Consider the following 26,036-nt stretch of genomic DNA (forward strand, 5'->3'; position numbering starts at 1 on the left):
ACTTATGTACTTAAAGATTCTTAACAGGAGAAGCAACAATATGTATCTAATGAAATAAAAAATTAGCAAAGCTCTAATATTCAGATCTAATCTTTCAGTTTGCATTTTATGGAGTCTTTACACAGATTAACCTGGCAAAACCATATGTCAATGACATACTGACAAATAAAATGACAGATTAACAGACGTCAAGTATATTTATTTCCAGAGAAGGTCAAATAAATGCACTTGCACGTGTACACAGATTCTCTCTCTCTTTCTCTCTCCCACACACTCCTATGAACTACTCATCTATTAAAGAAACAGTTCAGCAAGAAATTTAATTTGCACAATTCCCTCCACCCCCATTTTTTCATCACATCATAACATTACAGCATTAACGTTACTTAATAACTGGATGTGGTTTGAGGTGTGCATTTACAGAAACAGCATAGTTTCAGTACAAAACTTCAGACACCAAACAGGTCTTTGTTGATCAAATACACTTATTTTAAAGGAAAAATTGTGTAAATAATGATTTTTCACTGAACCATCCCTTTAAACTTCCTGTATAAATAAAAAGGATAAAATGTTTCATTTTTAATTTTCAGTTTATATTTACAATTTTCAATGATAACATGCTTGGTCTCTACAGCATTGCTTAGTCTAATTGATCAGGGCCACATGTTTTTAACCACACATACACAGACATAGCTTAACTTTCATAAGATGATGCAATCGATATATTTGCATATTCAGTAAAGTTCACACGTACGGCACAAAGCGACGTCTGAAACGCAAATACGGCTGCACGCTCTTCATCTTGGGAGGAATCTGCTTCACTTGATTAATTTTTATGTGCAGCTTGAGGGAAGAAAAGTAAAAAAAAAAAAAAAAACTCTCCAAATTCACAGAATAAAATACAGTCAGTATTTCTTCATTATTTGTATTTATATTTCTATGTACATATCATTAGTGAGTCACTAACTATGGTGTCAGAACACTAAAAATAAGAAATAAATAAGGCAACCAAAAATTACAAACACTCTGTATTGCTGCTGTAGGTCCATTATATCACACAACAGCATGTGATCATGATCAGCATTTTAACACCCATCAAATATCTATTAAATCACACGTCCTCACGCTCACACTTTCAAACACATACACACTTAAATTACTCTATACATACAAATAAATATACATTTGATCAAATTCTTTAAACCTTTCCTGCAGTGTAGATCACAACACCGATGGAAAACTTGCATTCTGCTCAAATGATTGTGATATGGCAAAATAAAAAGTGCTGTGATTGAACAGTCATAAGAGGAAGCATGTCTATAGGTTTTAAAGATAGGCCTTTATCGAACAAAAGGCTTGATTCCTGAAAAATTTAAATACAGTCTTAGTAAGGAAGAGTTCTCAGGAAACTGTGGGAATTTATAGTGTCTTTAACGTCAAACAGCCCAAATAAAATCTGCTGTGATTCTATATATTGTGTGTGGACAAATATCAATTAGTTCCAATGCTGTGTTTAATTAAACTTGCCCTTTTTTTTGACTTTCCCTTGGTCATTCCCACTTGGTCACCACGTTGGAAGCTGTAACAGTACTTTATAAACTCAACTGAAGTTTGTTGGATGACCCTTTAGAGGCATCTGCAGGAGCTGAAATCACCCAGAATGTATCAAAAACAGACCAAACCATTCCTAATACCCAAGTCAACAAATAATCCATGTGTACATTACAGCTTGCATAAAATTCTCTGGCTGCTTTTCAAACTATCCTCTATGTGGTATTTTGGTTTAAACCTAATGTGCTTCATGGTGGTGTGACGCTTCCGAATTCCACCACCTGCTGCACAGCACACATCAGCCAAGGTGTTGGTATGACATTTTTTACTAGGTAAAATAATTAGTGTGCACAGATGACAGATGATCTTTTCAGAATTGGAAACACACAGGTGAAACTGAGCAAAAACAAAGTGCATCGCTGTCATCTAACTCTCCTGGTAGCACAACACACAGTCACCTCTTAGTTAAACATGTTGAAAGGGAATAAAGGCGCTAGCCAGATTTAAATCATATCCTTAATTGCGATGCAAGGAGAGAACACCACAGCCCATAGCCGAAACGTTTGCCGAAACTTTCGTGACTTTTTGTCAAGTTTACAATGTGCTACATTAGAAACGTTAGAAGGAGAGGATAAGCACATCACACAGTCGGCCCCTCCCTGGGAGTTCATATACCCCTTTGATTCTTTTAGTCTGTATTAAAGCACTAGCTAACTAGCTGGCCATATGTTACTACATTATGTTAGCTAGCACTTTTTAACCTGGTTAATTAAGTTTCCAGGCAACCAAAGCTTCAGACTGGGTAAGCACACTGATTGGTTGGCTGATAAATGTATCATTTGTCCCCCCTGATATAGCTGACAATATAACATTACCAGTAGTTCATCACATCACTGAGTGAAGTTAATTGTAGAATATAGATGCTTGAATTGTAGTTTCAATCAAGCAAGAGCAAGCTTCCTCCAAACTCACATTACACACCAAACGTTTTCTCTATACATATGAAAAGTATGTTCACAGTATCACACTCAGAGAATCACACACATAGAAAAGTAAAAAACAAAATAAAAAACTTTTTATGAATTACAGGAATGTTATCTCAAAGGATGCAGTTATTACTGACTGGCGTGCTGTTAGTACACGGAATGACAGAAGGACGACAGCAGAATGACGCTAGTGTACGTTCAGCACAAAGCTTCACACTGCAGCTTGCAAGTGGTTTTGGATCAAGATAAGATGGATCAAAGACACCAGTCACTTAAAAATGTGGTAGGAAGTTTGGTCAGTTGAGTTGAGTTGGAAGCCACTTCACGCATTCGCAATCTCCAGAGTAGTCACATTCACTGCTGTGGACGAGACACGAGAGCAGCTGTTGCTAAACTGTACACAATACATCATGAAGCTGTGCAATTAAAGATATTTGTGCTTTCAACTTATCAAATACACATTCAATATAGATGAGAACAGAAATATGATTGTAAAATCCAAGAGTATAAACATGCACAGGATGTACAAACACACAGACACCTGCACTTGAACCCAGATGACACCAGTGTATTAAAATCTACAGAAATAAACAAAACAGCTATGATAAATCAATCATGAGGGATTGTGAAATAACGAATGACTCAAGAAGAGTGTTTAAGCTGCCAAATATCCAAATCAGACATCCTAGGCAGCTCTGCCACCAACAGTCACTTACGGTATCGCTGTCCTCATCCCCTGTGGGCAGAGTCCTAGACTCTGTAGCGTAGTGCAGAGGAGAATAAACCCAGCTCCTCTCCTCCGGAGGCTGCTTTAGGCAGCAGAGAGAGCGCAGCAGCCGGAATGAGAAAGCAACAGAGCAGAGACGTGAGAGAGAAATAGAAGACAGTGCAGGAGATGAAAGTTTGAGACAAACCCAGTGATGAAAGAAAGAAGAATTACATTAAAGAACCATTAAAACTCAAAAATGTGATTTTTGGATTAGTGCTTGGGTTTTAACAATGCACTAAATTCACAGTTTCTGTTTTAAAACAAGCTCAGTACTTCCATAAAAACTGATTTGAAAAGTGTTGGTGATGTCACAAAATACCCTGAACCTATCATGTTCAAAATGCTAATTATTAGATAGTAAGAATAAAGGTAAACGGCTGGTTTGTCTGTTGGCAAATAAATCGCTGTGGAAATAATGATGAGAATCAAGACTCAGGTATGGAAATCTCACTCGTGAGCTCAAACGTGAGCTAGTTTACTAGCAGTTAGTTTACTAGCAGGTAACTAGCTGGCTAGCTATTTGGTAGATTTTTCCTAATTTCCATATTCATGCATGTAACTTCCATACATTTTTATGTGTAAATATGTTCCTAGGCCATTCATATTAAAAATGTATTATTCTATAATAATTATTTATAATGTAGAAATATATAAACATATAATGTATAATTATTTGTAATTACACATTCTGGGGCTCTTGTATTTTAATAATAATTAATAAATAATAATAAAAAATATTTAATGTAATAGATATCTTAATTCCTATATTGTTTTAACATTTTAAATTTTTTTTTTGTAATATTATGTCCAAAAAAATTAAGAGCAGATTTTTGCGCATGGCTATTTCGCATTTTATTCCAGTGTCAGTTTTTTATATTTTTGGAGGTTTTTATATTTTTTTGGACATGCACGCACAATTTTTGCTTGTTAAAACCCTAAGCCTCCCATCTACTGTATAAAGGCAGTTTGTAATAAAAACAGGAAGAGAGGTAGCAGGCTGCAGAAGAGGGAACCGGAGCTGCGCTAATGAAATGGGAAGTGGAAAAGGCAGTGGTGGCCTTTCAACATTTGTTAAAGAAGCTAAACATGCCAGCAGGATGTGTGTGTGACTAATTTCTCTATTACGACAGCACTACAGTCACTATCTGTTCCACAGCAGGCTAGTTCACTACCAGGACTTACACTGTGGCCTGGAGTTAGCCTCCTGCTGTGTGTAATGGTCTTGCAGACACAGCTGCCATCAGAGAACTTACAGCATACAGGAGAAGTGTGTGTGTGTGCACATGCATGAGTGAGACCCAGAGAGAGAGAGAAAGAGAGAGAGAGAGAGAGAGAGAGAGAAAATGGGTGTGAATAAAAAAAATGAGCAGACAAATAAGGAAATAAACAGCCAAAAAGATAAAGAACAGAATATAAAAGGTGTGACAGATGCAAACGTTAAAACTGATATCTGATCATGTAGTCATGTAGAGAAAGAAGTAGAGGAAAAAGAGAGGAACTGAGTGAGGAAAACAAACAAATGAACAAGTGACACAGGGTAGGTGATATAAGCTGCAAGAGAATGGAAGCAAATTTATTAAACCCAGTCAGGTTCAACTGATGGCTTGCTCCTAACTCCAACATTCAGGACAGCATTCAGTTATTTTATACCACAGTGCTGTTGAATTCTTAAAACCGATTGGCCAGAAAGTGTTTATTAGTTTACAGGAACTGGATTGTTTCGTGGACGTTCCACAACATTAAACTTAACTATAAATGGATAAAGTATTATATGTCGTTATTTAATAAATAAAAATTGTAAACTTTGGCAAATTGTTGTGGTGTAAGAGGAATACAACACAACATGCTGTTATTGGAAAATAATCAGCTTTGTGATGGGAATGGTAACTTAGCTTCACACCACCCCATCACTAATTATTTTCCTATAATAGCATGCTCCCAGATGTTATATTCCTTACATAATTTCCCAATATTTAGTTATTTTTCTAGAACTCATTTCCTTCAATGATGAAGAAGCAGCTTGAGTCATGCACACAGCAGAAGACTGATGTGATTGTAAACAAGCTGATGGCTGACAGTTGTATTTCTTAGCAACAGGGATGACAAAAGTGCTTTCAATAACATCCTCCGTCACTGCTGCTTAAGCATGGTTATTATGCAGCGAGAGGCCTTAAGACACACACATGCAGTAAAAAATAAACATTTCTAAAACCAGTCTGAAAGCCAGTCTGAAACCAGGCACTAAAATGAGATGAAATGTTGCATTTTCATGCAAAGGTTACAGCACACTGTGGAAAAATCTGATGAAGGTATGCAGCAAGGAAAAAAAAAAACACACACACGTCACATGCAGTTTAGACCAGGCAGCATAACACATCACTCTGGACACTGATAATGAAAATGAGTAGACAGTCCTAACATTTGATAACATTAAATTAACTATCTGAATGAATCAAGTTCATTACTAACTTGTAGGTTTCCAAGCCAGAGGGAGAACACCCAGTTTGACATAACATCAAAGAAGAATTCAGCAAAAAATTGCATTTACATGATTTTGTCCTCAGCCCAAATGTAACTGATTAACCAAGACGTGTTTCGTGTCCAATGGTTGCTTTTTTAGTTTTGCACTGGGCTATTGATGCTAATGAATAACAAGTAATGGAAATCTCCCCAATTCAGATTTCTTTTTGAAAATATGCACGCATACACTACGTGTTTTATTGTACCATGTGCTGTAGCCAATAATTCTGGTGCTGACTTTATAAAGGAACAAACTTTACCAGGTAGAGGGGAGCCATCTTGAAATCATGTTTTATTGTTGCGCAATACCGAGTGCAGAATTACATCAGAAATCTGGATGATTATATAGTTCCAGTCTGAGCTTAAATGTGTATCAGACTAAATCCCTAATAATTTACAAAGCTGTATATACAAAACTACAGTAATTTCAAATTTGTATATATATTTAAAAATAGATTTTGGATGAGATAGACTTCCATTACTATTCTTTTAATAGTCAGTGTTAATTTTAATCATTACACTATTAATTATTTTCCAATAATATTTTCTGCTCTGTGTTTTTTGGATGCAGAACTGTTCCTCGTCTGGCTTCAGCACACTGCAGGGGAAACAGTGTTCTGTTCAACACACCACACTCTCACACTGGTTTCTCACCAGGCTAACAACACCTTTGCCTCACACCAGCGATTCTGCAGACTGCACAGATTCACATCATCACCTCCAATCATGTCACAGATCCAATAAACATGGCTGCATTCTCTTATATTTATCGCAGTATCACAAGAACCGTTGCTTATAATCATGTTCCTGGTGCTAAGATTCCCAAACAGTATACAATATTAAAATAAAAGTGGTTGCAGAACACTAAATAGGTCTGCTGGGAGATGAAATACAAAAATGTAGAATGCCTGGGAGGCTCTAAAGACTCAATATAGATTCTCCAATGAAGTACAACAACCAGGGCATACCATGACTGAAGGATACTTACAAAGTAGATATCAGTGATTGGCACATCATCATCCTCGTCTACAGAGGAGTGGCTGGGGCAGCCAGAGGCTTGACTAGTGCAGTCCGAGTCCACCACTATTTTAGGACTCGCAGGAACTATGGAACAGGAAGCTTCAGCATGGAGCTCTGGTTCTTCACTGTCAGAGTGAGATGAGGAAAAAAGAAGAAAAAAAAAGAAAAACTTTGGATTCAATAAGGCTTCTTTCACACAACCACCAGTGCAGGTTTGATATGAAATCCTATGGGAAGCAAACACAAAGGGGGCAAAATTCTGACACTTTCTAAAAGTGATGGCCACAATAAGGTTCAAAATAGAAAAAATGCTCAGTGACATCAAGTTTTTTTTAAATCTCCCAACCAATCAGGTTGCAAATTTAAGGGCAAATGAGAAAAATGAACAAAAGACAGTGTGTTGATGAAAAATCAGTCTTGTTAGTGAGTGAATATAAGAAGATTTATGATGTTGAATTCAAAAAGATTTCATTGCCAAAGTTCAAAACACTGAAATATAACTAAAGATAACAACCTGTTGCAATGTGATGTCCCAATTTAACTGTGGCTGAATACAGTGAAGTCGCACAAGCAGCCACTCCTCTCTTGATGTTCTGCCTCTAAAAGCTACAGAAGGCAAACAACCTCCTCATCACAAGAGTTAAACCAATCTTTATTTAAGTTTTATTACTGATAATTATAAATCTAATCTAAATCGCAAACTATGACATTTAGTTAGCTGATACCAGTAAGAGCATTAAAAAAATAACATTAAATGTGAAGACACTCTAAGGTCCCTCAGAGACTACAATAGAAAAAATATAGGTTTATCATCACTGCTGCTATTAGACTGTACTACTGACCTTCATACTATTATTTCATGTATTGCATTAAAATTTTACCTAGGATCATGGAGGTATATATTCTGCACAGTTATTCTATTTTTTATTTAAATTATAATCTATATAAACATTGGCAAAATGCAAAACTCCTTAAGCTAATTAACCAAATGCTTAATAGTTCCCACCACGGGACCAAGCTATTACAGGTGAGCAGAGCTTGAAGAGGCATATCAGGCAGATGGCTAATTCCCCTCTCCTACAACTCCTTCTTTCTCCTTAACCCATATGGCCACACACGCACAGTCTTGATGACCTTCCTCCACCAACACACCCCAAAAGCACGTCACTACACACTTTTAATCAACCGCTTCACACCAGGACAGAGGGACAGATTGTGACATTGCAAAAATACCATTCCACGTTCAATCATCAGTCATCAAATCAGACCCTGTTAACCAGCATGTAAGACCACTGCATAACAGGCTGTGTAACTCCTGAATAAAAAATCTGTACAACAACAACAAAAAAATTATGTAGGCACTACTCTATGTCCAAATATGTTGTTCTGTTTTTTTTTCACCAATGTGAAAACTAAAAACAAGTCATGATTATTGATCATCAGTTAAAGTTGGAGCTTACTGTGTTTGTATCAAAGAACAAGGAGCTTGATAATAAAAAAGCTTATACCACAGCGTTGTTGAAATCTCAAATCTGATTGGTCAGACAGTGTTGATTAGATTTCTATAACAGCAGCTCTGACTGCAGTGCTGGCTGAAACACAGGTTTATAGTAATGTGCTTGTTCTAATAACTTATCATTTCAGCAGAAACAGCTAATTCACAGGGACTTGCATGCTCCACATAATCTAAACCTAAAAAAAAAATGGGTTAAAAATGTGTTATATAACAAATACATCACACTACTGTCCGGAGGTTGCAATTTCGAATCCTGACGACAGCATAGCCATCCGTGGATAGGGGTCCAAGAGAGCAAAACTGTCTGTGCTCTCTGGATAGAAGGGATGACATACTCTCTCCCTCCTGTCAATCACAGCAACACTAACCAATTGTGAGTATCTGTGAGCTCATGCATGTGGAAGGGGGATTTCCACAGGGTGTGTTATGTTGCCCGGTGATGCAGAATGAGCAGCAGTTTGAAAAGATGTGGTTGGCTTCTCGGATCTTGGTGGGAAGTATGTGATATCTTTTGCCCTCCCCGGTTGGTAGCTGTCGTATGATAGGGGACACCTGACTGGGGGGTGGGAATTGGCCAAGGTAATTTAGGGAGAAAATCAGCAAAAAATAATAATAAAAGGTCTCCAAGTGTTTTATCCCATGCATAAAGACTTTGATAAAGATGTGGAAATCATATGGCAAGGAATTGCTGAGGAACTTTTCAGACTATGGCTGTAAGTATCGTGCATTAACCATCGAAGATGTGAAAATCTTCACTGAGTCAGCAGAGGTTCCTCAAATTCAAATTTGGGTGATATTGATTTTCCAATATTTGAACAACTTCATGGATGTTTTTAGAGACATTTGGCACATAGAATTATTGTTTACCAGCAGCCATTAAACAAATATAAAACATCTATTTTGTTAGGTAAAGGCTGTAACACTAATAATTACCCTGTCTCTGGAGAAGGTTGTGGGGCTATGAGTGTAGGCTCACTGTCTTGTCTCTTCAACTCCACCTCTACTGTGATGGTCTGCTGATCTTCCTCCTGAGTCCTACAAGCACACCAGCAGAGGGTGCCAACATTCAGCAAAGTGCCATTCAATAACTAATGAGAATAAAAAATAGAGTGGAACATGGATGAAAATGCTGCCTCTGTCTGTACAAACTGATGGCCTTTCATCCTTGGGACAAATATAGTGAGAGTCTTTTTTTTCTTACAGGAATGGAACCGAGTCAAAGAGACTTACGTTCCGTCTTGGCTAGACTGGGTGTGCCTCCTGGGACTGAAAACAAAAACAGCATTATAACAGGCTCAGCTGTGACAGCTAGAAAGACGGTGTGCGTGTGTGGGTGTGTGTGTGTGGGTGTTATAGATTGGTTACCTGTAGCGGGGGTGCTCAGAGGTGTCAGATGGGGAGCGCTCAGGAATGGAGAGAGAGGTGGTGGAGGAGAGTGTGGTGGCGATGGAGGCTGTGGTGGCATCCTCAAACGATGGAGGTGTGCAGGGAAGCACATCTGAGCGTCCTGAGAGAGAGAGAGAGAGAGAGAGAGAGAGAGAGAGAGAGACAGAGTCAAAGAATAGTTGTTTATTCATCCTGTTTTTTCAAGGTTATTAGAAAAGGTTGTTAAGAACACTTCAAGTCTGCATAATATCTTTAAATTAAAATAATCTTAAAAACAAATCAGGCAAATTAAAATTCTTATAGAACCATTCAGAAGTCTACTATAATGTTAAAACATCTAAAAACACAGTAGGAAAAAAATTCTCCCACACATAGGCTCTGTGTTAAAGCAAAATAGTGTCAGTTCAAAACTTACGTCATTTGAAACCACTCCCTTAACAAAACACAAACCCCCCATTCAGACAGTTTTTTATAAACACTAATACTGAGGCTACCATGCTGTATGTGTACAGCACATGCCTTAGAGTTCTGAGGCCAACCAGAATGAGCAGGTTTTTCCATGAGTGGTTGAAAACATTGTCGTTTACCTTCGTCCTCCAGTGTGGGGAAGCTGCGGGCCCCTCGCAGGTCGTAAATGCTGTCGTCTCTTTCAGAGGGCAGCTGGCTGATCGACCACGCAGCTCCAGGCCCTGAGTATTTGGGCACAGCCAGGACTCCGCGACCACGCTTTGAGGGAGAGGACTTCAAGGCTGAAAAAAGAAACAGGAGTGTTATGACTTTAAAGAGACAAAAAGCCCAAATACACTTCCAATACAAGATATCACTAGCGCAATACAAAAACAAAACAAAACATGCAGATACAGGTCAAGAGCTTCAGCTGAAGTTCACATCAAATAACAGAATGAAGAAAAATTGTGATCTCTGTGACTTTGACCGTGGAATGATTGTTGGTGTCAGAAGGGCTGATCTGAGTATTGCAGAAACTGCTGATCCCCTGGGATTTTCACACACAACAGTCTCTAGAGTTCACGTAAAATGGTGCGAAAAACAAAAAAAAAACTGAGTGAGTGACAGTTCTGTAGGTAGAAAAGCCTTGCTGATTAGAGAGGTCAGAGGAAAATGGCCAGATTAGTTTGAGCTGCCAGGAAGGATATATTAACTCAAATAATCACTCTACAACCATGGTGAGCAGAAAAACATCTCAGCATGCACAAAACATTGACCTTGAGGTGGATGGGCTACAACAGCTGAAGACCACACTGGGTTCCACTCCTGTCAGAACAGGAATCTGAGGCTATCAAGGGCACAGACTCACCCAAACTGGACAGTTGGAAAAAAATAAATATATAAATCACTGGGTCTTTTTCCATTCTTCAGCTGTCCAGTTTCAGTGATCCTGTGCCCATGATTCTTGCCCTCAGATTCTTGTTCTTGGCTGACAAGAGTGGAACCTGATGTGGTCTTCTGCTATTGTAGCTTATCCACCTCAAAGTTTGATGTGTTGTGTATTCTGAGATACTTTTCTTCTCACCATCATTGTAAAGAGTGCTTATTTGAATTACTACAGACTTTGTCAGCTCAGACCAGTCTGGTCATTTTCCTCTCTCATCAACAAGGTGTTTTAGCCTTGCAGACCCTCCGCACACAGTAAACTTTAGAGACTGCTGTGTGTGAAAATCCCAGGAGATCAGCAGTTTCAGAAATACTCAAACCTGATTAGATAACTGCATGAATGTGCAGGTGTTCAGCATGTTTTAAACGTGGACCCCCATTTTTTAAGGGACCAAATGTAGTTGGACAAACTAACAATCATAAATTAAAATGGTCATTTTTAATAGTTGGTTTTAAATCCTTAGCAGTCATTGTCTGCCTTAAGTCTGGAGCCCACAGACATCACCAGACGCTGGGATTCTTCCCTGGTGATGCTCTTCTGGGCGTTTATTGCAGGTGTCTTCAGTTCCTGCTTGTTCTTGGGGCGGTGTGTCAGCAAGTGGAATGCATACTCAATTGGTTTTAGATCAGGTGATTGACCTGGTCATTGCAGTACATTCCAAGCATTAAAAAATCCTGGGTTGCTTTCATAGTATGTTTTCGGTCATTGTCCATCTGCACTGTAAAGCACCATCCAATGACGCTGACTTTACTGCATATCATACACGCAATCAATCAATCAATCAAGTTTTTGAAGCAGACTTACAGGTGCTCTTCCGAAAGACTGTGCTGCTCATAAATCTGAAGAATCTGTCTGCATAGAATGAAGGCCGGTGAACAGACACTGTGTCCTAAAAAAAAGAATAACAGAGTTAGAAAACTGGAATTTTATGACTTCTTCTAACTGCATCATTAATCTGAACATTTCCTTCAGCCTGATCTTTAGTATCCCTAGAAAGGTCCTGACAACATCTGCATGAAGAACACACGTCCTGATAAGACTGAAAGATACACCATTTACATATCTATATACCGTGGTAAGAACACATACAGTAGTGATCACATAGAAAGCCGTGGTATGAGCAGCCATTTACGGCATATACGGCAACATAGGTCACGCATACCCAGGGTATACAGTGCAAACCAGCCAATCACGAACGTCTCCTTGATTGAGGGAGAACAAAGTGTGCACAAATGCTTTAAGGAATGTGAGTGGGGAAAATTAGCAGTAGAAATGAGTGCAACTAAAGACAGAGGTATGGATTTGGTTCCAAAAAAGCATCCTCTGTTATGTGGAGATACTTCAGGAAAGAGGATGTATAAGAGAACAATGTGTCGTGCAGGGCTTGCCTTCTCAAAGTTGGAATGCAGAAAGACAGCACATCAAAACTTTTCCATCACCTTCACCAACACCACAAATCTTTGAATAAAGAGTGCCTTGCAAAGGGGCCAGACCATACATACTGTACCAAACCTACGCAAGTGTTCATTCTGAATGCATTCAGTAGCACAATGCTGTTTAAGTCTACTTCTAAAAGGCACAAAAAAATTACAGATGCCATAACCTTCCACATCACAAAAGACATGGTTCCTATATACACTGTTACAAAAGAGGGCTTCCAGAAAATGGTTCGCATGCTAGATGAGGACGAGTGATACAAAATACCATCATACACAAACTTTACAATAAGTGCAGGACAAGTTGTTAATGCCGAGCTTCAAGTCACCACAGACTTATTGTCCAGACAGATGACTGAACCCTACATATGTTTAACAGTCCATTATATCAATAAGGACTTTGAGATGAATATCAGTCGATACCTGAAGACTTCTTTTATTCCTGGCAAGCACATGGGGGACAACATAGCTGACAGCATGAAAAAGCATTAGCATCATGGGGCTTACCCAAGGAGCAACAATTAAACAGATAACGCATCTAACATGATGAAGGCACTCACTGTGAATAAATGAATGCATCTTCAATGTCTCAGACACAGGTTATACCTGGCAATCTGTAGCCTTTCTTAAAAAGTATAAATTATGCATATATTATTGTTTTAAACTAGATTATTTTTATTGATGTAAACTTGGGCTACATTACCATAGTATTTTGGCTAATTCTTCATTGCTTAAGCCAGAACTGTGGTTAAATTAGAACTGTGGGTTGATGTTGTGTACTTTGTCATGTACTTTGATCCTACTTGAATCTGAGTTGCACTAGTTTCATCACCCACTGCTGGATAAATGGCTTCATTAAAGTGTAAATGAAGTGACAGCCATTCAGGTTCGGATGCAGGCAAATGCGTCACAGGCCATGCTGAGGAAGTGGCACACCATCACAGCTGAGCCTGTGAAGCTTTCAGCTATAAATAAAGAACTGCTGAATGTGAGACTGTGTATGTATGTATGTGTAGAATGTGAGAGACTGAAAGAAAGAGCCGTTTCTATACCTTTTCTACCAACCTTGTAACAAAAACAGCAAAACTAAACTCAGCTAAAGGTCCAATACTGATTATGATCTATACCAGTTGTTGTCAAAGTGGGGTCTGTATTTTTTTGGCTACAGTGGTGGAAATCACAACCCACCATTATCAAAACTATTATATTGTATTATTGAGTCTTTATAGTTGTTTGCCTATTTGGCTGGTCGTGTGAAAGCGTTTAATTCAGACCTCAATAATTCAAAAATACATAGACTTATAAATGTCCAATTGGACCTAATGTGCTCAGTGAATGGAATGCTAAGGAATAAAAAGCTCCATGGCTCCAATAAATATATCTATACTAGTATTTAGTAGTGCACTAGTCTATCTGTGACTGGATTAAAGTGTTTGTAGCTTCATAAATACATGCAGGAAGGAGGGTGGCATTACAGCTAAGGTCAAGGACCACAGAGCGTCCAGACAGAGTGTGCTGCTAAATCATTAAATCTTCATACAGAGCAGCAACATTGCAACTTAACAATCAGACTGATGCCACATTGGCAAAAACAGTAAGAAGGAACACAGAATTCAGCTGACTTATGAGTTGAATAGTGTATGAATTGCAGGAATTTAAAAACTTTAATACCCACCCCGTCATGAACGAGAGCTTTCCATGTGTGTTCTAATTTCTTTATTAACCTGAAACAAAAATCACCATCAGTAAGCTTAAGACCCAACTGTATAAATGCAGAGCTTGTAACTCATACTGGCAAGCTCTGAGTGAAATTCTGAGTTATTTACAGCAGGTCTCTGTAAAACCTGAAAGAGACAGAGAGTAAACAGAAAATCTGACATAATGACTGTGCTACCTGTAAGACTGCAGGATGTCAATGATGCCAATGTACAGCAACAGACGCTCTCCTTTACTGTTCACTGCCGGTATGCCTCCCATCCTGAGGGAAAAAATATGTGCTGTGGTTTACAGACAATACATTACTCTGTTGTAGAAAAATCACAGATTCCGTCAGCTTATGTCAGGGTTTACACAACTTTTACAGAGACAGAGACTTTTACAGAGAGTTGATGCTGGCTGGACGTAGTGTGCAGATTTCCTCTCTTCAGCTCAGGTTTCAGGTGAATCAATGTCTATTACATTTTTGTGCATGTTTAGCACGGGGTCAAAACTGACTGCATTTCTACCACTAGCCAACGAAAAACAAAATTTTCTATATAGTTCTTTCACAAATCTCTTCTCTAAGGTAGAAGCTGGAGTATGTGTTTATACATGGTCTGATGGTAACCACAGGTGCTTGGGCGGTTGCTATAGCTCATCAGTTTTAGTTTAGCCAAGATGAAGTTCACATGCACACTTATTTCTTTATTCCTATTTTAGGAAAAATATATGTACCGCAATTAATAAGAAAGTATGTGTAAACCTTTCTAGTGGCTACAACTTACCCCTTGTGGTTACCGTAAAACCCACATATTCCAGTTTGTACCGTGATGAGTTTGACTGCACTGCTAGTGAGTGCGTTTTTAATCAGATTGTAATTATCATTATCATTATTAAAAGTTTTTGTAAACTGTTCGATTTGACACTTTGCTTTAGGCCAATTTAACCTTTTTTCGGTCAAAACTTTCTGCCTTTTTTCTCTTTCTGCTGAAAAAGTGCTGTTTTCAAGGTTATTGGTGACATCCCTAATAAATATAATTAAGTGATGTTAACTATATACTTGTCAAATGTTAAATCATACATACATTGATAGAGTTTATCTCACTATTATGATCTCAATACATTCTCCATTTACTGTAACAGAAAGAGAGACTGTGTCTCAACAGAGAAAATTGAGTCAGGAGATCACTAATGTGAAATGGGGGAAGGAGGCCAAGCTTCTATGGGTCAGTTAATATCGGGTCAAAACACCTATGCAACTGATCTGCTGTTCTTATTTAGGGGGAAGAAAGAAGACTATTTTGGCTTATTTATCTTTAAATAATTACTCATAGCAGCATACTCCAATGTTAAAATTATCCATTCGTATGCAAAATGCATAAAGGTTGGAAGGGTGTCTGGTGCCCTAGTAAGCGCAATTGCTCACGTGTCCTCTGTGTCAATGTCCTCTCCACAGGCCGAGGCTCCCTGGATGGACTCCATGGCGGTGGAGTAGAGGGCTTTCTGGGCCGGTGGTCTCTTCCCATCACTGCTGCTCTGAGAGCCCTCAGTGTTCTGCTCCCTCTCAGCTTGGTCCAGGTTATGCAGCCCCAGCAACAAGCTGTAATCCATGATCTTAAAACTCTCCAGCACCTTAAAAGCCAAACAGAGGAACACTGAGAAACACTGACCTGAGACTGGACTTAGAGCAAGTTGAGCTTCCAATTGCAGGGAAGGGGTTCAATAATGTCTTGGACAAATATAAATGAACAGATGGCAAATACTAATACTGCTTAATGTTCTAAATAATGCCCATATAATGATCATAGTCTTTAGGACTATGATCTTTAGCCTGCAACCTGAAAAGCAATCAAAGAACTTCATTTTTGGTGCTACATCAATTCAATAAATGAAGGTGTGAAAAGAGAGCAGGTTTCAGAGCAAGCACACACACACAAATACACACACAGGAAACATACATTATCACACAGTGATACCAAACTGATTCCAGTGATTCAGGCACACTGATTTTTTTTTTCGCCCAGTGACAGACGATACGACTGTGTAACACAACATCAATAAGTGATGCTACTGTAAAGTGACACTTCGATGAGGTAAGGCCATCTCATTTAGCAACCCTTCATTTCTCTGTCCTTGCATCCTCAGAGGGAGGAGCTAAGACATGCAAGATATAAGGAAAGGAATAGTAGCAATGAGCAATGAGTAGCAATGAGAAGCTCTCAGTGGGTTTAAAGCTGTAAAAGTCGTGTTAAATTTCAGTGTTTTAGGGCCACAGCATTGCACAGGTAGTGTTTACACCATAATATACCCATAGACCAAGTCCTCCAGTCTATATAATAAGTCACATTTTTTTGTTTTCCACATCATTGTTCTTGTTGTAATATGTGTGCAATATTAGTTCATCTTTAACCTCTTTCAAAGCACAGAGAATGGTAGCACTGCACAATGTTTTCAGGTGTACTGATACTTTTGACCTGGACTTGTTGACTATTCTTGTTAACACAATGTGATCTCCCTTCCTCTATTGCAGGGGTGTCCAAAATGCAGCCTCAGGGCCAAATGTAGTCAGCAGCTTTTCACTGAGAACATGTTACGATTTTTTCTTTCATCTGATGGTGGCAGCAGACTGCGTTAACACAGTTAGCTAAAATGGAAGAGGTCTTTTCCCCTCTGACTACAGCTGCAAATTATTTCACAGAATGAAATTTAGTCATGGTTACAGACAACAAGCACAAAGTTAACAGTGAGAAGAGGCAATTTCAAAAGAGCTGGAAACCAAGCATGTGAATTCTTGAAAGAGTCCTTAAGTGGATTTGCAACCAAGTATTCAAAAGACAATTTAATTTATGATTATGTTAGTTTGTCCAACTGCTTTTGTTCTCTGAAATGGGGGAACCACATATAAAAAGTGCTGTAGTTCCTACACCATTCAGCTGATTTAGATGTAAATACCCTTAAATTAAAGCTGAAATTCCACACTTTGAGATCATATTAATAATTTACAATTAATAATTAATCATTTAAAAAAAAGTATATATATATATATATATATATATATATATATATATATACATATATATATATATATACACACACACACACACACACACACACACATATATATATATATATATATATATATATATATATATATATATAAGTATTTGGACAGTGACACAATTTTGGTAATTTTGCCTCTGTACTCCACCACAACCATTTTTTACAGAGTCCTTCCATTTTCACAGGCTCAAAAGTAATTGGACAATTGACTGATAAGCAGTTTCATGGCCATCTGTGGCCTGTTTCCTCCTTATTTCACGATAAATTAAGGAGATAAAAGGTCTGGAGCTGATTCCAAGTGCTGAATTTGCATTTGAAAAAAACAAAACAGACCTATCAGAGAGAGAGCAGAAACTTTAGGAGGGCCAAATCAACAATTTGGTACATTCTTAAAAAGAAGGAATGCACTGGCAAGCTCAGCAACACCAAAAGGCCTGGAAGACCACAGAAAACAACTAAAGTGGATGATTGCAGAATTCTTTTCTTATTGAAGAAAAACCCCTTCACAACATCTAGCCAAGTCAGGAACACTCTTGAGGAGGTAGGCCTATCATTGTCAAAGTCTACAATCAAGAGCCACCTTCATGAATGTAAATACAGACAGTTTACCTCAAGATGCAAACCACTGGTAACACTCAAGAACACAAAGGCCAGATTAGACTTTGCTAAAAAAAAAAAAAAAAAAAAAAAAGAGCCTGACCAGTTCTGATGCAAGATTAACTTGTACCAGAATGACGGGAAGAGAAAAGTATGGCAAAAGAAAGGAACAGCTCATGTTCCAAAACATACCACATCACCTGTAAAAAATGTGGAGGCAGTGTTATGGCATGGGCATGTTTGGCTGCCAATGGAACTGAGTCACTGGGGTTTATTCATGATGTGACTGCTGATAGAAGTAGCAGGATGTATTATGAAGTGTATAGAGCTAAACATTCTGCTCAAATTCAGTCAAATGCTGCTTATAGGACAGCGCTTCACAATACAGATGGATAACAACCCAGAACAGACTGTGAAGGCAGCCCAAGAGCTTGGAAATTAAATGTTCTTAAATGGCCGAGTCAGTCACCTGACCTCAACCCAATTGAGCTGCTTTTCACTTACTGAAGACAAATCTGAAGGCACAAACAAGCAGCAACTGAAGATGGCTGCAGTAAAGACCTGGCAAAGCATCTCAAGGGAGGAAACTCAGCATTTGGTGATGTCTATGGGGTCCAGACTTCAGGCAGTCATTGACTGCAAAGGATTTACCTCCAAGTAATAAAAACAATCCTAATATTTATGATTTTATTAGTTTGTCCAATTACTTTTGAGCCTGTGAAAATGGAGGGACTCTGTTTAAAAAAAAAAAAATGTCTGTAATTCCTAAACTGTTAATGCAATATTTTTGTTAAACCCCTTGAATTAAAGCTGAAAGTCACTTGACTGCTTCATTTCAAATCCATTGTGGTGGAGTACAGAGGCAAAATTACCAAAATTGTGTTACTGTCCAAATACTTATGGACCTAACTGTGTATACATATATATATATATATACACACACACACACACACACATATACATATATATATATATATATATGTACACACACAGACTAACAAACTAACAGTTTTGAGCTTTAAATACGCTGCCAGTAAAAAGTTTTTGAACACCCAGAGTTTCAAGGAGTTAGTTCATTTGACTGACTGTGTATAAAATAAACACCAAAAAGAAAAAGAAAAAAAAAAAAAGAAAACAAAAACAAAAACAAAAAAAACACAACCAGCCCTCACCAAGCAGTCTCTCTGGAGTGTCTTGACAAGGGCATTGTAAGTGTCCGCATCCAGCATCAGGCCCTCAGGAATGTCCTGCATGAAGTCAAGGTCTTTAAACGTTGGCCTTGCCTTCTCTCGCTCTTTTTTGGAGGCCCTGCGCTTGTATGTGGAGCCCTTGAGGTCGTATTTAAGGTGCATGCGTACCACCCTGGGCAGGATGTTGTTCATCACCACCACCCGGATATTCTTTCCCCCGGACTGCACGCAGTACAAGCCGAAAAACTTGGGCAGCAAGGTGCGAGGATTCTGGTTAAGGTTCTGTAGGAGGGGGAAAAAAACTATCAGATTACAAATATGCATTACACATATGTATACCATGGCCACAGAAAATACTCGATTCTGATTGGCTGAATCAGAGGTTCTCAAAACACCTCTACTGCATTGACACTTGCACAATATCAGTGTCAATGTTCGCATGTTGTAACCATGAGAAATAAATGCTATCATGCTGCTAATCGACAAAACCCCCTACCCACAAATTACAAACCACATCAGGTCCTACTTAAATACCTAGGTCAGGCTTCATGGGTGACTCATGTGACTCATGGGTGAAAATCACTGTTGATAATTGTTTTTCAAAAAGTTTTGAGTGAGACAGGGTGTGTAGCCAGGACTCACACGCCACATTTGTAGTTGTTTGTAATTAGTAATTGGGAATTTAATATTTAATACATAATATTAAATATTTGCTTAGGACAAATTTGCTCCCCAAGCAGGCTCACACCTTTCTGATGTTTTTTCTCCTTTCACTCTGTAGACTTACCATGTCAGAGGTGTGTATGTGAGGTCATGTGGTACAATGTCTATGTTCACTTGTCACATCCAAAAAGAGACAAGAGTGGTGTTCTTGTTTAATACAATGGTTGCCCGAGTTCTGCAAAATCAATGCTGTTCTTGTATTAAATTGCACTGAAGAATGAATTGTGATTTTAATTTTTTTTTTTTTTTTTTGTGCAGCCCTAATTTATATTGTTTAGTATTGTGTTTAGTTGAGATTGGAAAAATGACAATCATGTCAAAAAATGCTTAATTCTGGACCACAGAAAATTCAATATCAAAGTTTTTCTCTTTAAACTTAAGTCCTTTAATTTTAAGTCCTAATACTTGGCTGTGTTGAATCAAGTGTGTTATATGCTGAAAAGCAGAGAAATGTGAGGCGAGTACTTGTTGCCAGAATCGTGACTAATTCCTGTTGAGTCATGTGGTCTATAAAGGGACCAGCATTGGTTTTACTTTATCATCAACCAGCAGCTTGCGTCCTCCAGAGAGCTGAGCTGAGCCACAGCCATCAATTCATCCCGCTTCCCATCCACCCTCACAAGCAGAGCTCCTGGCATGTGAATGCCTGCTAACTGCTTAAATGCAGAAACACGGGAAGGGCTGAAATAAAAATGCCATTTGTATGTTAATGGTGCCTACTAATTCTATTATTCAGCTAATGGGTACACGTATCGCCTCAAGGAAAAAAGCAAGAGGTAAAAATAGGCAAGAAAACATTCTAAAAATAGCAGCAATGTTTTGGAATGAGAAACAGCACAAAAACAACAGTACCAAAATATCTTTACTGAGAGCAGCGCATAATAAATGTTAGTGAAATAATTACTGAGCTTTTAAGAAGCCCATAAACAAAGATACAGTTCATTTTCACTGACTAACCTGCCCGATGACATTTTGAAGCAAGGACTGAGATTCTCTAACAATGTCGCTGCACCTCGGTAACCTCCACCTCCAGAAATAGTGCAATATCAAAGAGTACCCTGAAGGAAAAAATCAAAAACGGTGGACGTTCAGCAAGCTCACCATGTAATATCCAGGCAGAAGCTTCTGCAGGAATTCCGCCTCCTTGTGCATGACGGTCTTGATGATGAACTCGTCATCCTTGGTAACGTAGAACACAGAACCACTGGCTCCTGGGTTCGACAACTCGATCAGCGGCTCGTTACACAGAGAGTACTGCAGAGGACAAACAAACAAAACCAAAACCTCTGGTCTGAAATACATATAGACAAAAAATACGTAACAAATGCATGAATAAACATCCTAAGGGCAATGACATTTTGTTTGGTGTGAAAAAATTACTAGTTGACTGTTTTTAGTTTTAACAGTACACATAATAATCGACAATAAAATCATGAGCAGAGGTGAAAGAAGTGGGCAAATTCAGTGTCAGCTTGTACTCCTAGATAAAAGATAAGGGAAAAACAATAACGAGAGAAAATGAATCAGAAGTTCTCAGCGTGACGTCTGGCACATGGTCTTCAAATGAGTCACTGAGTGGGAGAAACGAGTCACCCAGAGCGAGCCATCCAAACACACACACACACACACACACATTTCACGCACACACCTGCAAACAAATACATGCACTTCACACGCATGAACACACGTGTTTCTCACACACATGCCCTTCACAAACATGTTCATATTTCACATACACACATTTCACACAAGGACACTTTTCATACATGCACACGCTTCACACACAGACGCACACACAGACACACACACATAGGTATCACACTCACACATGTATTTCACACACATACACACACATATTTCACACAGATTACATTTCACACACACACAGTTCACAAACCTTACACACAGACACATTACACGCACACACAGAAAGCACAAACGCTTCATATACAGTACACACAGACACTTCACGTGTGCACACATACAGAAACACTTCACATAAGAACACATTTCATTCATGCGCACACTTCATACGCACCCATCTCTCTCTCACACACACACACGCACACACACACACACACACACACACACACTTCCTTTAGACACACACACAGACGTATTATGTGCGCACACACATATTCTCACTCTCAGGCATGTTTCACACACAGACACATTTCACACACCCTTAAAAAAAAAAAAAACACACTTCACATACACATACACACACACACACACACAACCCACTAATGAAGGTGTTGATTATGTTTCTAAAACAGCAGCTCTGACAGCAGTTCTTGCTGTAATTGAAATCGCAAGTTTATATATACACATACATTAGTTATACAACAGTTAGTTCCGGTCCACTAATCTGACTAATCTGGTCGAGTGGCGTTCAAAATTTATTATAACCACACTGGGACATTTCACTGTTTGTATCACTCCGCTTGTCTGTGTTCGCCACACATAATTCCACTTCCTAATACGAAACGGTTACTACAGTAGGGTTAGCGATATCATCAGTGGACATGGCATATGATACATTTTTCATCAATATAACTTTTGACTTAAAATCTGAAAGTTCATCAGATGAAGTTGAAAAGGAAGAAGGGAGGCCATTTTCACCGGAAGCACCTTTAACAGGAATGTACAATTCAGTATGAGTGAGCTAGTCGACGTGCTGTAAAGTGAGTGTGGCTTCATCGGGATCTATTTCCGCTAGCGGAGCAAAAATAATTAGAATATTGTGTCCAAAATGTCAGTTACTTTTATTTTAACTTCTTGTTTATATAAGTGTTGTATAAAAGCAATATCACACTCACAATTGTGCGGTTATACTGAATATCGACATGGCTGTGATTACCTTTAGCACTTGCCCTGCAGACTTGTGTCTATGGCTGAATCACAGCCATGCCAATATTTAGTATAACTGCACTCTTGCTCATGCAAAACTACTTAATTATACTGTGCTCATTTAATATGTTATCATTTCTATAACAATAGCTCATTCACTGGGACTTGTATGATGGCTGCTCCATAACAATCTAAGACTAATAATAAGTGGATAAGAAAAACATATTGTTATTTAACAAAGTGTAGAACGTTGATATGGTGAACCTTTCTGTGGTGAAACACGAAATAATGATAAGAGACACAAACATAGAGGAAAAAAGAAACCGACATGAACCACAGAGACCCAATCTCCCAGACAACTTTTTACAGCTTTATTCTCTAATATGCTGAGGTGTTCCTGTTGTACAGAGTGACCAGGCTAAACACACCTCTCAGTTCTTACCAGATAGTCATCGGGACGAATCCCAAATAGTTCTCTGAAGTAACGGAAAGCCACGGGAGCATACGTCTTGAAACGGAAGTCTGGAAAGTGGTGGGCCGGTGTCAGGTTGCTCCCCTCGCTGACATACAAATAAATATAAATACAAATACATTTATCATATTTAGCAGAAACATCTGTCAAAAGTCACTTAAACGAGCCAACAATACAGACAATACCCTACGGATTAGCTGGAATAAATGACTTTTAGTTGCACAGTAGCAATAACCCTCATGTTTAAAACCTATTTGACAAAAAGTGCTGAAGTTAATCCAGCTCATTTTACATCTTCTAAAATCATCTGTGTGTGGCTGCTTGTTAATTAGTATTAATATTAAATACAGTCCCCTCTGAAAGTAGGTGGAAGGGACTGGCATTGCAGGTGAATTAAAGCCATGCTCCATGTTTTACTCTCTCCTTTTCCTTCTCTCTGCAGAAGTAAAACGAATCACCATCTTATACTATGGTTTCTGTATCTCTCTCTGTCTGTATATCTCTCTCTCTCTCTCTCTCTCTGACTCTTGCTCTCTGTTTGTCTCTCTCTATCTCTGTCATTCTCCATCTTTCTGCCCCATCTTTCTGTGACTGTCTGTGTCTGCATGTCTCTCTGTCTACATCTGTCTCTCTCTCTTTTTCTGTCTCTGTCTGCCTATGTCTGTCTGACTGTCTGCCCCATCTTTTCGTGACTGTCGGTGTCTGTGCCTCTGTCTCTGTCCGTCTGTGTCTGCGGCCGTCTCCGTTGGTGTCTGTCTGTGTCTGTGTCTGTTTATGTGTCCACCTGTCATTAATTCAGTTTATTCTCTTGCCTTTCAGTAGATGGGATGGGAGAAAGATTGTGAAGTTTGTATAGTTGCCATTTGTGGGTGTTTCTTTTCCTTTTCTGCTCTTATTTTTCTTTCCACTTCCTCTCTCTTTTGTGGGAATGTAGGGCTTCTGAAGGATTTGGGAGTAGGTACCCAGCTTCACCTCTTACTATACAGTAGCATGGTGTATTTTCACTACAACATGTGAAATGTGATGTGATCCTGATACTGTAATGAAGAATAGTTATAGTCCACAATAGTCTATGTACCTGGAATTTAAATAAATAAATAAATGAATGAATGAATGTCTCTGTGCCTCAGGAGTGAAAATGAATACTAACCTGGGGAAGAAGATGCTCTCCACTACGTAGAAATCCTGCATGAGGACATCCCTCTCAGGCTTGGAGCTCAGATTGCCCACCGTGTAGCCGATGCCAAGCTGGATGGCTCCTTTCAGTGCTGATGATGTGGTCTGTGGAATAAAGAGAGGTGATGATGTTCACAACCTAAAGTGACAAAAAAACAACAGCCAAGACTAATGATGTCATCACTGGTCACTTAAAGTAGCTGACATTTTCATTTTCCTTCTCAAGATTTGTTGTTGTAGTAACACCTGTGTTTGAATACTACAGATAAAATAAAAGAAACACCTTCTTGTACGTCGTCTCTCCAGAAGCATCCACTCCTCTGTGTCCGATCTTTTTCCCGAGGCCTGGCTGGCCTGAAGATGATGCCATCTAACAGGGAGTTTGAACATATTAGCACTGCTTTTTGACCACGTTGTGTCCTTTTAATGACACTAATGCAATAGAAATGGGCAGTTATCTGCTGGGCTCATGATTTACTGCAAAAAGACAAGCCAGTTAATTCATACCTCTGTGATGAAAGCCTTTTTGACAGCATCTGTGCAAGAGAAAGAAAAGACACTAATTAATTTACTTTCCCTCTAAATGAAGGCCAGGCGTCAGCCAGGAGGCATCAGATGCTACAGAGAGAGGTGAAATTCTCCCTCTCTTCTCACACCATGGAGGGAATTTGTCTCTCATTGCTGATCACATGACCATGTTATAAGGAGAAGCTGTTGGCTCTCACTTCTTGTGCGTTTCTTCTGTCTCTAAGCTGATCCAGACAGAACCTGCCACTGAAATTAGCTACTGGGAAAGGTTAAACTTCACACCATGACATCTCAACTAATGTATCATCAATAAATGGACAGGAAACCATAAGGTGAATATTGTTCTGTCTCCATTTACAGATGATTCACAGAGAGCTGTACTCCCTTGATACAGGTTTCCTGTTGTCTCCCGTTCTGTGAACAGTTCCAGTAACAGCCCACTGCAACAGTGTATTTACTCTGCCCAACCTTCTCTTTCATTGCCATTTTAATCCATAAAATTAATCTGTAATTTATTTAACAGTAGCCAAGCCGGTCAGAATAAAGTTAGTAGCTAGCTGTCATCCCACAACAACTCAATAAATTTGAATTTATACTGCAGTGCAGTTGCATTACTGAATCTGATTGGTCAGAAGGTGCTCAGCTTTCCAGCAGCTCTGATAGTTGTTCTGGCTCACATGTTTATTAATGCTCTAATTGATCGTATCTATAATAACAGCTAATACACAAGGACTTGCATGGCGGCCACGCCACATAATCCAAACCAAAAAATAAGCCGATTCAAAAAATTATTTAACAAACAAACCCTTACAATCATTGACGATAGATTAAGCTTTTGGAAGAAGTCTCCAGCATCAGCACTTTGTAACAGTCGGAGGTAACACTGTAACTTTAACTTTTTAAACAAGTCTTCAGAACAGAGGAGTTTGCAGTTTTGGTACCATGATAAGCTTCGTTTTTTATGTCATTAACTTCAAGAGAGAGAAAAAAAAGACATTGGTAGGGAACAACTGTTTACAGCTTTTGTAATGTAAGTGATAACAGAAACTAATTTGTTCCATGGATGTTCCACAACATTAAATGTAACTATAAATGGATAAAAAGAACAACATTTTATTCTTTAAGAAATAAAAAAAATGTTAGCATCGGTAAATTGCTGTGGTAT

At 38.7% G+C, this 26,036-nt stretch overlaps 1 protein-coding gene across 6 annotated transcripts in view; it reads right to left on the reverse strand.

The window, feature by feature from the left end:
• Positions 1 to 178: 178 nt before the first annotated feature.
• pip5k1ca (phosphatidylinositol-4-phosphate 5-kinase, type I, gamma a) overlaps positions 179 to 26,036 on the reverse strand; it is a 33,487-nt gene continuing 7,629 nt past the window's right edge. For 2 of the 6 annotated variants that reach the window (XM_053238351.1, XM_034308505.2), the window contains exons 2-18: positions 24,851 to 24,879; positions 24,627 to 24,713; positions 24,318 to 24,448; positions 23,138 to 23,255; positions 20,947 to 21,099; positions 19,105 to 19,404; positions 15,702 to 15,907; positions 14,472 to 14,555; positions 14,253 to 14,301; positions 11,946 to 12,030; positions 10,336 to 10,497; positions 9,728 to 9,869; positions 9,593 to 9,628; positions 9,296 to 9,397; positions 6,815 to 6,971; positions 3,254 to 3,343; positions 179 to 2,897 (exon numbers count right to left, since the gene is read on the reverse strand). In XM_053238351.1, the coding sequence (XP_053094326.1) occupies positions 2,892 to 2,897; positions 3,254 to 3,343; positions 6,815 to 6,971; positions 9,296 to 9,397; positions 9,593 to 9,628; positions 9,728 to 9,869; positions 10,336 to 10,497; positions 11,946 to 12,030; positions 14,253 to 14,301; positions 14,472 to 14,555; positions 15,702 to 15,907; positions 19,105 to 19,404; positions 20,947 to 21,099; positions 23,138 to 23,255; positions 24,318 to 24,448; positions 24,627 to 24,713; positions 24,851 to 24,879 (1,937 nt within the window). In that variant the 3' untranslated portion in view covers positions 179 to 2,891. Of the gene's footprint in view, positions 2,898 to 3,253; positions 6,523 to 6,814; positions 6,972 to 9,295; positions 9,398 to 9,592; positions 9,629 to 9,727; positions 9,870 to 10,335; positions 10,498 to 11,945; positions 12,031 to 14,252; positions 14,302 to 14,471; positions 14,556 to 15,701; positions 15,908 to 19,104; positions 19,405 to 20,946; positions 21,100 to 23,137; positions 23,256 to 24,317; positions 24,449 to 24,626; positions 24,714 to 24,850; positions 24,880 to 26,036 lie in introns of all 6 variants that reach the window. The other 4 variants (XM_034308506.2, XM_026929805.3, XR_008302812.1 and 1 more) reach the window with 3 other exon arrangements.

This window comes from Pangasianodon hypophthalmus, chromosome 11 (genome assembly GCF_027358585.1).
Source record: "Pangasianodon hypophthalmus isolate fPanHyp1 chromosome 11, fPanHyp1.pri, whole genome shotgun sequence".
NCBI lineage: Eukaryota > Metazoa > Chordata > Actinopteri > Siluriformes > Pangasiidae > Pangasianodon > Pangasianodon hypophthalmus.